This window comes from Notolabrus celidotus, chromosome 21 (assembly GCF_009762535.1).
Source record: "Notolabrus celidotus isolate fNotCel1 chromosome 21, fNotCel1.pri, whole genome shotgun sequence".
Classification (NCBI taxonomy): Eukaryota; Metazoa; Chordata; class Actinopteri; order Labriformes; family Labridae; genus Notolabrus; species Notolabrus celidotus.
Window position 1 is genome coordinate 25,612,428 of NC_048292.1, and position 11,390 is coordinate 25,623,817.

At 40.3% G+C, this 11,390-nt stretch overlaps 2 protein-coding genes across 3 annotated transcripts in view; both read right to left on the minus strand.

The window, feature by feature from the left end:
• The window catches only part of plxnc1 (plexin C1), a 37,643-nt gene extending 33,773 nt beyond the window's left edge, over nt 1–3,870 (minus strand). The window contains exons 1-2 of one of the 2 annotated variants that reach the window (XM_034674034.1): nt 2,687–3,870; nt 2,096–2,218 (exon numbers count right to left, since the gene is read on the minus strand). In XM_034674034.1, the coding sequence (XP_034529925.1) occupies nt 2,096–2,218; nt 2,687–3,718 (1,155 nt within the window). In that variant the 5' untranslated portion in view covers nt 3,719–3,870. The remainder of the gene's footprint in view (nt 1–2,095; nt 2,219–2,686) is intronic. The other variant, XM_034674035.1, reaches the window with a different exon arrangement.
• Nucleotides 3,871–4,921: 1,051 nt separating this feature from the next.
• The window catches only part of LOC117805449, a 16,669-nt gene continuing 10,200 nt past the window's right edge, over nt 4,922–11,390 (minus strand). The window contains exons 7-16 of the mRNA XM_034674180.1: nt 11,325–11,390; nt 10,785–10,826; nt 10,528–10,661; nt 9,418–9,597; nt 7,251–7,359; nt 6,805–6,965; nt 6,549–6,722; nt 6,301–6,397; nt 6,099–6,182; nt 4,922–5,949 (exon numbers count right to left, since the gene is read on the minus strand). The exon at nt 11,325–11,390 is cut by the window's right edge and continues 10 nt beyond it. Of these exons, the coding sequence (XP_034530071.1) occupies nt 6,704–6,722; nt 6,805–6,965; nt 7,251–7,359; nt 9,418–9,597; nt 10,528–10,661; nt 10,785–10,826; nt 11,325–11,390 (711 nt within the window). The 3' untranslated portion in view covers nt 4,922–5,949; nt 6,099–6,182; nt 6,301–6,397; nt 6,549–6,703. The remainder of the gene's footprint in view (nt 5,950–6,098; nt 6,183–6,300; nt 6,398–6,548; nt 6,723–6,804; nt 6,966–7,250; nt 7,360–9,417; nt 9,598–10,527; nt 10,662–10,784; nt 10,827–11,324) is intronic.

Sequence of the window (11,390 nt, forward strand, 5' to 3'; positions counted from 1 at the left end):
TTTTCCAGCGTAGCTGACAAGTAAAGACTTCCGGCCAAAGTCAAGACTTTTGGTGCATCGTCATCTTTTACAACCTGAGCAGTGGCTTGAGAAGACAATGGAGTTTAAAAGATGACGTCTAAGAGCAGATTGCCAACAGATTATATTCTCTATGTACACAAAAGGCCTATTTCTCTCAAATATTGTTCACTAATTTATATAAATCTGTGTTAGTGAGCACTTCTCCTTTGCCAAGATAATCCATCCACCTCACAGGTGTGACATATCAAGATGCTTATTAGACAGCATGATTATTGCACAGGTGTGCCTTAGGCATGCCACAATAAAAGGTCACTCTAAAATGTGCAGTCAGTCAGTATCTGGTGTGACCATCATTTGCCTCACACAGTGCAACACATCTCCTTGGCATGGAGTTGATCAGGTTGTTAATTGTGGCCTGTGCAGTGTTGGTCCACTCCTCTTCCATTTGCCAAGTTGCTGGATTTCTGCAGGAACTGGAACACGCTGCCATATGCGCCGATCCAGAGCATCCCAAACATGCTCAATGGGTGACATGTCTGCTGAGTATGCTGGCCATGCAAGAACTGGGATGTTTTCAGCTTCCTGTGTACAGATCCTTCAACATGGGGCCGTGCATTATCATGCTGCAACATGAGGTGATGGTCGTGGATGAATGGCACAACAATGGGCCTCAGGATCTCGTCACGGTATCTCTGTGCATTCAAAATGCCATCAATAAAATGCACCTGTGTTTGTTGTCCATAACATGCGCCTGGCCATACCATAACCCCACAGCCACAAAGGACCACTCCATTCACAATGCTGACATCAGCAACCTGCTCATCCACATGACACCATACACACTGTCTGCCATCTGCCCTGTACAGTGAAAACCGGGATTCATCCGGGAAGAGAACACCTCTCCAAAGTGCCAGACGCCATCGAATGTGAGAATTCGCCTTTGGAGACAGCTTATGTTAGAGAAATTAACATTCAATGGTGGACATTCCTGCAGTCGGCATGCCAATTGCACGCTCCCTCAAAACTTGCAACATCTGTTGCACTGTGCTGTGTGGGGAAACTGCACATTTTAGAGTGTCCTTTTATTGTGGCCAGCCTAAGGCACACCTGTGCAATAACCATGCTGTCTAATCAGCATCTTGATATACCACACCTGTGAGGTGGATGGATTATCTTGACAAAGGTGAAGTGCTCACTAACACAGATTTAGACACAATTGTGAACAATATTTGTAGTGAAATAGTCCTTTAGTGTAAATAGAAAAAGTCTGAGATCTTTGAGTTCAGCTCATCAAAAATGGGAGCAAAAACAAAAGTGTTGCGTTTATATTTTTGTTCAAAGTAATAAGTCCAATTTTCTTTTACAGTGCTCTTACAATGTCAGTATTTGGGGCCTGATTCTGTTGACCTGACACAGGAAACCACCCTAAATGTAAGGAGGTAAGAGGTGCAGAGTGGCTATGTACAGGGGTCAATAATTGTCTTTCTTCCTGTAGGTTTGGTTACTGTGGTTAGACATTCTCCACTCAGCCCTGCACACAGCCACTTGACCTATCCTCACAATGCACTCTCTCCAAGCATGTCTCATCAGATTTGAACAACCCTGTTTGGAAGAGGAACAAACTGAGTCGTGGTTGAAGAAGATACAGACATATTAGCAAATGTTCGGGTATACTTGTTCAGAAAGCAGACTTTTGTTGCTAGATGTTACAAAGACCTATGAAGGATACAGATTCAGATCTCACAGCTCTAGTTGAACAGTTCTTTTCATTATTTTGCATGTTCGTGGTTACGTTTCTTAATACCATGACCGTTTTCTTCAAATTTCATCCAAATCTATACTGAACAGAAACCTTCATACCACAATACAGTGTATCAGATTCTTACATATTCACTGCACTATAATTGAGGATAATGGTGTGATTATGGAAAGCTCTGTTAAACATCACACTGAGTATACAGCTACACAAACAGAATGTTGCATAGTTTTTACCTGCATTTCAAAGTTTGTAGGTTTATTTGAGGCGGTGATGAACTCAGAGGGGGGCAAGGGGGCAATCCCTTTTTACACTCACCTTAATGAGCTGTCCATCTCCTGTCCCAATGAAGAGAACTGTCCACTCCTTCTGTCTCACTGCCAGCACAGAGGTCATGAAGTCCTGCCTGAAGATCACCTTCTCTGGCCTCAGTGTCTTTGGCTGTGAAACACAACAAACTGATCATCACATTTGTTTAAACTCATCTCTACAGCAGCTAACTCTAAAGAGCACTACATAAACTGACTCATCATCTTTTAGAATGGTTCATGGACTGTTTTGGTGATGTCAAGCTTCAGTCAGCAGAAACTGTCCTTCCTGAATAAAAGCGGTCACAAGCAGACAGACTTCACCTTATAATAAAGTTGATTTTTGTACTAATGTAACTTTTTTCAGGAATACGCACACAGCTCTGTGAGGGAAATTTTCTCCGAGTGATAACTTTGGTAGAAATTCTTCTTTCCTTTGTGCATCATCTTCCCAGCTCGTTAGAACTCTACTCATTTCTTCACTCTTCAGATATCAATATTAAAATGAATTGATCAATCCATTGACCAAAGATGGGACTGTCTCAACAGGTAGAGACCACAACACACGCTCACTGAGATACATCATAATTTAATGACCCACCTCTGGTCTGTCTCTGTTGCCACACTCAACGCAGAAGTCTGGATCCGTATCTGTCCCTCCGCTGAGATCAGGGCTGATGTCAAACAGCACCAGCTCGGTGTTGGTTTGTCCTCCATCCACACTGAACACGCCGATCCAAAGCATCGGTGGACCGCCCGGGATGACCGAGGAGGCGATCAGTCTGCAGCCTCTCCCTCCATCAGACACACTGAGGGTCGCGCCCCGCAGAGACTTCAGAGTCTGAGGTTTGTATTTTTCATCTTTAAGCCAAAGGAGACGCACTTTGTTGTTTTGGTCTCCTGAGGGCAGGTTGGAGAAAAGATAAATGATGGAATTTATCTGAAATCCATCCACAAACTCCACATCACCGACACTTTGGATCCCAGGGACTTTTTCATTGGTATTAAAGGAAAATATCTGTCCCATCTGTTTGTCATTTGTGTTATACAGCTGTACTGCATGTGAAACAGGGGGGCAGCTGGCTTTTGAAGGTTTGTCTCTGTCTTGCTGCACGGCGGCCAGAATGTAAGTCTCTGTCCGGGTCCGAGTCTCCACATTCACCAGAAAGCTCACGGACGCGCTGCTGCGCCACAGAGACCCCACCTGGATGTGTTCCTTGTACAGCACGTTGGAAACGTTTTTCAAGTCCAGAACTTCGCAGTAACCACACCCGCTATCAAACACGCCGCATGTTATCAGGTTTTCATCAGCAACAAGAGGCAATAACACGTTGACACTGAAAGTTGTGTTCCACATATCCGTCTCAGAAACCCGGTTAAACTGCGGGTTATAAGACAGTGGATCTATTAAGATTCCTCTCTGGGTCAGACTCTGGACCAGGGTCAGGTCATGGCTCAGCTGGTACAGCCTCCTCTCGGTAGCGATGTAAACCGTGTTATAAGCCACGGAGAAGTGCCGGATGTCTCCCTTAAAGTGGAACTCTCCCTCCTGCTCCAGGCACAGACCCGTTTCTCCCCAGAGAATGAACAGAGCAGACAGCAGGACCACCATCGTGCAGCAGTGGTAACTCATCGCTCATACATTGATGATCCGTATGACACTCCGCTCTCCTACAGAGTGCCACTGGAGTTGTGCGTAAAAGCGCACTGCGCCTCTGCTGAGGGAGAAGTGCAGAAAGTGGAGGCGCGCCCAGCGAAACCGAAAACTTAACTGACATTGGATGATGTGATCATTGGGTTCATTAATGTTTTCACTGTGCTCCATTTGTCCCACTTTTACCACATTTTAATTTCAAGTCTCTACAGATTTAGTTTAATCACATATTCCATGTATCCAGTGATTGAGTGACTTAAAGGGGATGGTTGCCTCCAGATTTCATTTGTGAAATCCACTGATATCGACCTGAAGGAGAACCATCACCCGAGGAGGAAGGATGAGAACATAAATTCTCGCATGCACGAGCTTCGTATGTAAATAGAGCAGGTCTGATTGGTCTGCATTGTAGCCAATCTGCATGTGGGCCAAGAGTTTTGTCAACTGTGATGACATCTTGTGTAAGCTTTGGGAATTGTTCTCCATCAAGTTTGATCAGTCTAAAGAGAAGCAGTGAGCAGTGCACTGTATCATCACTCTGCAAACACACCCATGTAGTTTATTCCTCCATCTCAAACATTCACAGTAGTATAGTCCTGACAGGAGAGTTTCTAAACAGTTTTAGAGCGTGCCTCTGAGTTTCCGTGTGTTAATAATTGTTCAAAGCAGATAACAACCAACTACTAAAGAATAATTATTCACTCACTGGTTCTCCACATTCAGCATTCATATTCAAGCACCGAATTACATGTAATATATCACAATCAAAGATTCAGCCCATCATAATTACAGATCATTCCCTTTGCGCTGCCCCACTTTAACAGGGGGTTCAGCCTGCGACCCCCCAAAATATAGGTGCCAAAAACTTGCGTCCCCCAAAGTCCCTCAAAGTGATAAATGTTGTTTCATACTTCATTCAGATGGTCTGCAGAAAATTAACAAACATGCACATGTGGCTGGGTTTCCTGTGCTGATATGAATTAACATGTTGCCACTGATGATTTTCTTAATCAACTGTTAAATAACCCTAACTCCAACCTGAGGAGTCATCTGGTAACAAAGAAAGGCAGAACACTAAAGAAATAAACTATTTGCAAGGTATTTGCACATTTAAATACAATTTTTATTGATATTTTTACAATAAAGTTACTTTAAAAAAGAAAACATTCTGGAAGACATCTCGTGACACCCATGTGGTCCTGACTCCCACTTTGGGAACCCCTGCACTAGAACACAGTGCTTACAGAACCAAGGCTTGCATTGAGTCTCTATAAAAGGCACAGCCTTCAAACTCCTCTCTCTATCTACCAGTTTTGACCTCAGAGGCAATAACCCTCTTTTGTAGTTGATTCCCTTTTGGAAGGCATGGCTCAAACAACTGGATCAATTCTGCCTCAGACCAACCCCTTTCCGTTCTGCTATTGGCTTAGACAATCCATGTGTTTCAGTTTATTTCACTTTAATTTTCAAATCAGAGTATCATGAAAAGTTAAAAATCTTCAATTATTTAAGAAAGTACACAGAATATATTCTAGACTCATGACATGTAAACTAAAATGTTTCATTTGTATATTTGAACTTTGGTAATTATGGCCTGAAGCTACAAAAAAGAAGAAAGAACATCTCAAAATATTAAAATATTTTATTTAGCTTGAGTAAATCCCTATTCAAACAGGTGGAGGCAACAAAACGTCTTGTTTGGTTTGTAGATAAGCAAGAAAATCTAAGGACCTTCTTTGTTGATATCTGAATAAGACACCCCCATCTAAGAAACATGTCCTTGGGCATGACTTAGACCATGTATACGTTTCTATACAGTAACAGTGGGTCCAACTGAATGTTGTTCAGTGTGATGTTATATTATCAGTTGGAAATTTCATCTGAAGTCAGGCTGTTAAGACAAATATTAAGACAAAAAACTGCAGATTACACATTCTTGGCGTTCTAAAAAACAAAACAGAAAGTGATCCAAAGCAAGCCATCAAAAACAGGCATCAGGCACACATCACTGAGCGTGCTTCTCACTACATTCTTTACAGATCCTTTTCTCCTCTCTTCCTTCTTGCTGACCCACAAATCTTATTCCCTCCGCCATGATGGTGGATCTTTTCATTTCTTCAAAGTACCAGGAGAAGATGAGGACTGAGGAGAGAGGGGGGGTTCTTGAGGAGCTCAGAGCAAAGATACACCGGTGGATGCTTCACGGAAGTCTTTAAACCAAAGACGTGACATGGTTACTTTTATACTCAAGTTCTTCTCACAGTGCTGATCTGAAGAAAACATTACTGTTTAAAATATAACCTGTCATCCTGTTATAACCTGTTACTCTATTGGAGCACTGAGAAAGTCGTACACTGACCTTGTCTGAGCTCCAGATCTTCCCCGACCTTGTTCATCTTTGGAGTGTGCTTTTTGTGATGCCACCAACAGATGATCACAACAGCTGAGAGACAAACCAAACACACGCCAGGTAGATTAAGAATAAACAACATTCCTGTTTATTTTAACTTTGAGGCTGGTAGTTAACTAAATAGGTTCACTCAGTCAGTGTGAGTACTCACCTACAACAATGAAAGGGATTAGCAGAAAGCATAGCAGCATCACAACAGACAAATGCAATGAAAGTTTAAGGTTAACTGTTTGGTCTCCATACTGTATCTGTAAAAAAGAAATAATCATGTTATTTTAAAAGAGTTTAAAGATAAACATTCTTCTGAGAAATCTACATTTACTATTATTCACACTGATATTATCATTTTTGTTTTTTGCATAGTATTTTCAAGCTCAGTGCAATGTGGCTGAAAGTTACCATTAACTCCTCAAATGTATCGACAGCATCATGTGTATTCAAAATCTCACAGACGAAAAATTCAGTCTCTGCATTTGTGTCTTTTTCTGTCATGATGCAGGAGTGCAGTTTTTCTTCATGAATACCCCACACTGAAAGCTCTTCTATGGTCATCCCTAGTTTGTCTGCCTTTTTCTGGATGAAGAACAGAAACAAAAGCTGATATTTAAGCTTTCAGCTCCTCATTTGTACACGTGTGCTGGACAGTCTGCATTACCTGTATGGTGATGCGTACATCGTAAACTCAGGGTCTGGATAGTAGGTTATTCCTGTGGAACAAGCTAAGCTCTCATTGGCTACTTTCAGGTACAAAGTGCTGGAAAAAGTCCCATGAGTATTTTCAGCTGCAGGTGAGTCATAGGTGAGATTCTGTAGAGGCTGAAAAACATTCAAGTCAAGTCAAAGTTTATCCACAGAGCAGATTTTAAAAAAGTGCTGTACAAGCTTAAAACATAATATCAATACAGGAAGAAACATGAGTCAAATGAACAATAAAAACTCAGTGAATAAAAGCTTAATACGATGTCAGGTCAAAGGTCAAACTCACCTGAAATTTAAGCATAGGGAAAGAGGTGGGTTTATAATGTATAGTGATATGATGTGACATCATTTATGTACATTATTATATGATTGGATACCCTGTATGTCTGCAGACTCACTCACCTGATAGTTGATGTTTCCTGGAAGTCTGACCTCCTGCTGGACTTGGCTGTGTTTGACAGCTTCCACATATTCCAGGTGGGATCCCAGGATTGTGATCTTCCTTTTTCCACTACAGGACACAGAGCAGCAGTCAATCCAACAAGAACAAAATGATTACATGTTGGATTACCAGGGAGGGTTGTGTCTTATCATTAAAACACACATCAAGGGCTAACACTATGTATCAGAATTACCTACATGTGCAAACAGAAGTCTTAGTCTTCATTCATTTCAGTCTCTAAAGGCTACAGTTTTAACTACACAATATCCATACCTTTCATCTGGAAGTTAAAAGGGACCAATATGGGGATTCACAGATATGATACTTGTTAGTTTGAGTTGTTTGTCAATACAACACATGAAGTTAAATTGTAGTATTTAATAATTTCTGCCAAAAAGTGATTTGTTAAAGAACACAGCCTTTTGATTACCTTTGCAAAGATGTACTGATACAAATGGATGCAACATCCACAAAGAAGAGATCTCTTTTCAATGCAGGCATATCCACCGCTTTACTGTCAATCAGTACAGTTTTCTCTAACAAATTACTAGCCATTTAAAAGATGTCTATATCAGCATGGTTTGAGACGACAATAAACAAAAACAATAACAATAAAAAACATTAATGTGGTTTAGGTGAGAACAGGATTGGAAGTCCTCAAAATATTAAAAGCTTTCATCCTGAGGGTGCAGTGATAGGAGTCGTTACTACTTCTAGCCACTAGGTGTCAGTGCTAGGTACCATAACTTTTAAGTACAGATTGCTATGGTTACACTGAGATATCCTAGTAGAAGAAGTTACCTGCAATGCTGTGATGTTGGATATACAAGCATTGCTACAAGAGACATTAAAAGTCTGTGTTCAGTTTTTTCCTGTGTTTCATGCCTTGGTTTCTCCTGTGTTAGTTATCCTTTGTGTCCCTTGTGTGTTTTGTGATCATTTTTCTTTTTGTACTTTCTTGTGTTTCTTAGTCTAGTCTTGTGTTCTCTGTTTTATAGTTCTGATCCCTGTTTAGTTACTTTCTGTACTCGTGTGTTTCCCTCCTTTTTGATTACCCCTCATTAGTTTCACCTGTGTCCTGTGTTCACACCTGTGTTAATTACTCTGTGTATTTAGTTTCCCCTGTCCCTGGTTGGATCATTGTACGTCTTTCTTATGTTCAGTGTGTATGTACTCTGTGTTTCTCTTCTTGTGTTCCCTATGTTTTATTTGGATGTTAATTGGACATTTAATAAGTTTGTTTGTACCTTTTGTTCTTTTATTATTAAATCTTTATTTTCTGCACATGGGTCCTCCACCTCAGTTATTCCTCCACATTGCAAACGTCTTTTATTGTTGCTTAAATATCAGCTTTTGTTGTTGTTTTAATGAAAACATAAGTAGAGGGGAGCCAAAATATACAAAACTAATCTCAGTGAAATTCTGATAGTTTCCACTCTTCAAATCCAGTTTGGAACTAGAGCTAACCCCATGTATAAAAGATAACATGGTGATTGAGGTCAACAGGGTGAAAACAAGACACACTGCTGGTTTCATGTAGAACTTACATCCCAACCAAGAGCTTGATGTGGAGACCATGCACATAAACTGTGCAAGTTTAAATTAAAAATGAGTGACAGACACCAGTCTTTACCAGCAGGTTTACCTCCTGTGATAAATAGGTTCAGGGTAAAATTAGCATATCTTTATCATTACACTATGGATACAAAATAATGTATATTGCCTTTTACATGTATTATCATATGTAAAACTCTAAATACGTTTGACGTTTAAGTCTCTTAACACTGCTATTATAAGGTGAAAAACAAACAAGTGGAACTTGCAGCGACTATGAAGGGAAGTGGTGTGATGCGGTCTGACTGTTTCTCACTAACACTGTTTCCTCTAAGTTAGTGAAGAAGCATTAAAGCTGATAAAGTTTTCACACAAGAAAATCTGAGGAAGAAAGCAAATGAAGACCTTCTACTAAATTAAAGGTTTCTTTCTCATGTCTTTGACACTGATATTTATTCACTGACATTTCTTTTTGCACTTAGCTACATCAATCATGTCTTCTCATCAGAGGAGCCTTTGTTTCCAGATGTTTGCATTTAAAAAAAGATTTATGTGGTGTTCAAACATACATACCTACTCCAGGTGCTGTTAGGTGAAATGTTGGTGCAGGATGGTGCTGAGCGGTAGGTGACTTTGGCATTGCTGTAACAGCTATTATCAGGGAGGAGAACACATACTTGGACCACACCTTTATCTTCTGCACTGGGAATGTGGAATGTCAGAAATTCACCGGTGTTGTTCCAAACAGGAGACCTGTCGTACAGAAGATTTAAAAAGAGCATATTAAAAAAGATCGCCGTCAAAAGCACAGCAAAAAAATCTGTCTCTAAATAATGTAACGCCCATTTTAACTAAAGCTTGTAGATGACGCAAAACCAAGCCAGGACTTCCTCTTATGTACACTGGTCATGTTTTACGGTCTAGCAATTCAAGATCAGGTTTGAGAGATAACATTTCTGATCATATTGTGACACAAGTACCAGCAGAAGTACCAGCTCTAAGCAGTGGTTCTAACAACGAGTTGTGTCCAGATTTTACTTGGAAGAGATAAGTCACACACTCCACTTTTGAGAATTTCACGAGGCCAGTAAGTATTTTATGTAAAAATCAATGCATTTCAACTCAACATGATTACCTTTTAACTATTGGATATATAGTTACATATATCCAATGGTGAAAGTATTTACTAATAATATAATATCTGTGCTTTCACACCACTTTGATGCAGTCAGATGAAGCTTGAGCTAGCTACCCTCAGATAAAATGTCAACAGGGATGGAAAAAATACTTTTGAGACGTACTTTGGATCCAGGGGAAACATATTGCCAACATAAGTGTAGAAAACAAACTTATGTTGGTGTTTCAGCAAATAAAAAAACCTATTTATTGTCAGGAGAGCAGCTGCTGAAATTCAGCTGCCATATTTATCATCTAGATTTTCCTACATGAGTGAATGTACATGGAAATGTCTGTGGAGCACATTTTCACCAAGAATCCACTTTTCTGCTTTACTGAAGAGCAATGACGTTGAAGTTTGACTAGACAGTCATAGAAAAACAAGTTAATGATATTATTGTGAAGCATGTTCATCTTTAATACAACTGGCATTTCTCTACAGTTAGTTGTCAAAGATGTGTCTTTTGAAGAGTTGATATGATCTCAGTCACCCATAAAGTGACTCACTCTTGAGGTGTGCAGTCCATGTCTGCCTGGATCCTCACTCCTGTCACAGGACTAAGGTTACTACCAGACAACACAGCGTGGTTCCTGCCGTAGAAAGACACAACGCTGGGAGTGATGGAGGAGATCTCTGGTCTCTGACAGGAAAACAAAAAAACCATAATTATTAGCTTATTATTTTTTGCTGATGCTTGAAACTTCGCTGGCCTCAACAAGCTCCAAAAGGTAGAAAGGGTTGGGGATTAAAGAGCAACACTCACAGTAAAGTTCATCCATGACTCCATCTTTTGGCAGACACTGTCCTGTAGGAGGAGTGAATGACTGGAATAAATCAATCAGGTTTCCACAGCATCAAAAGTACAGAAAACGCTTGTCCAAGAAATATTCTACCATTTATTAAGAGGAGTGGTGTCCTCTTTATTACTGCTACTACCACTAACCCCACTCCTACTGCTAGCACTCGGAGTGGTGTTAACCCTACTGGGACAAACACTAACAAAGTATTTCTGAATAAACTGAAAAGAAGGCGACTCTCTGAATGACTTAAATAACAATTACTAGGGAGTTCCAAAGAAAGAGAGCCAGACTCTCAGTTATCTTAATAAACTATATTAGAATCAACTCATACATCTCTTCAGTTTGCTAATTTTTTCAAAAGTAATCATGAATGTTAAAGATCTGTGGCTGTCTTACCAACAGCAGTGGTTCAATTTAAAGATCGCTCTTTAAAAGAGTGTTGTGCAGTTTCATTGATGTAGAAAGACATTATTATCTCAGTGTATAAAAACATGCATACTTACATTCCCCACTCCTTGATTTGCCCAAGAACAGCCGTTTGTGGTCCAGTCACATCCAGCCTCGATACA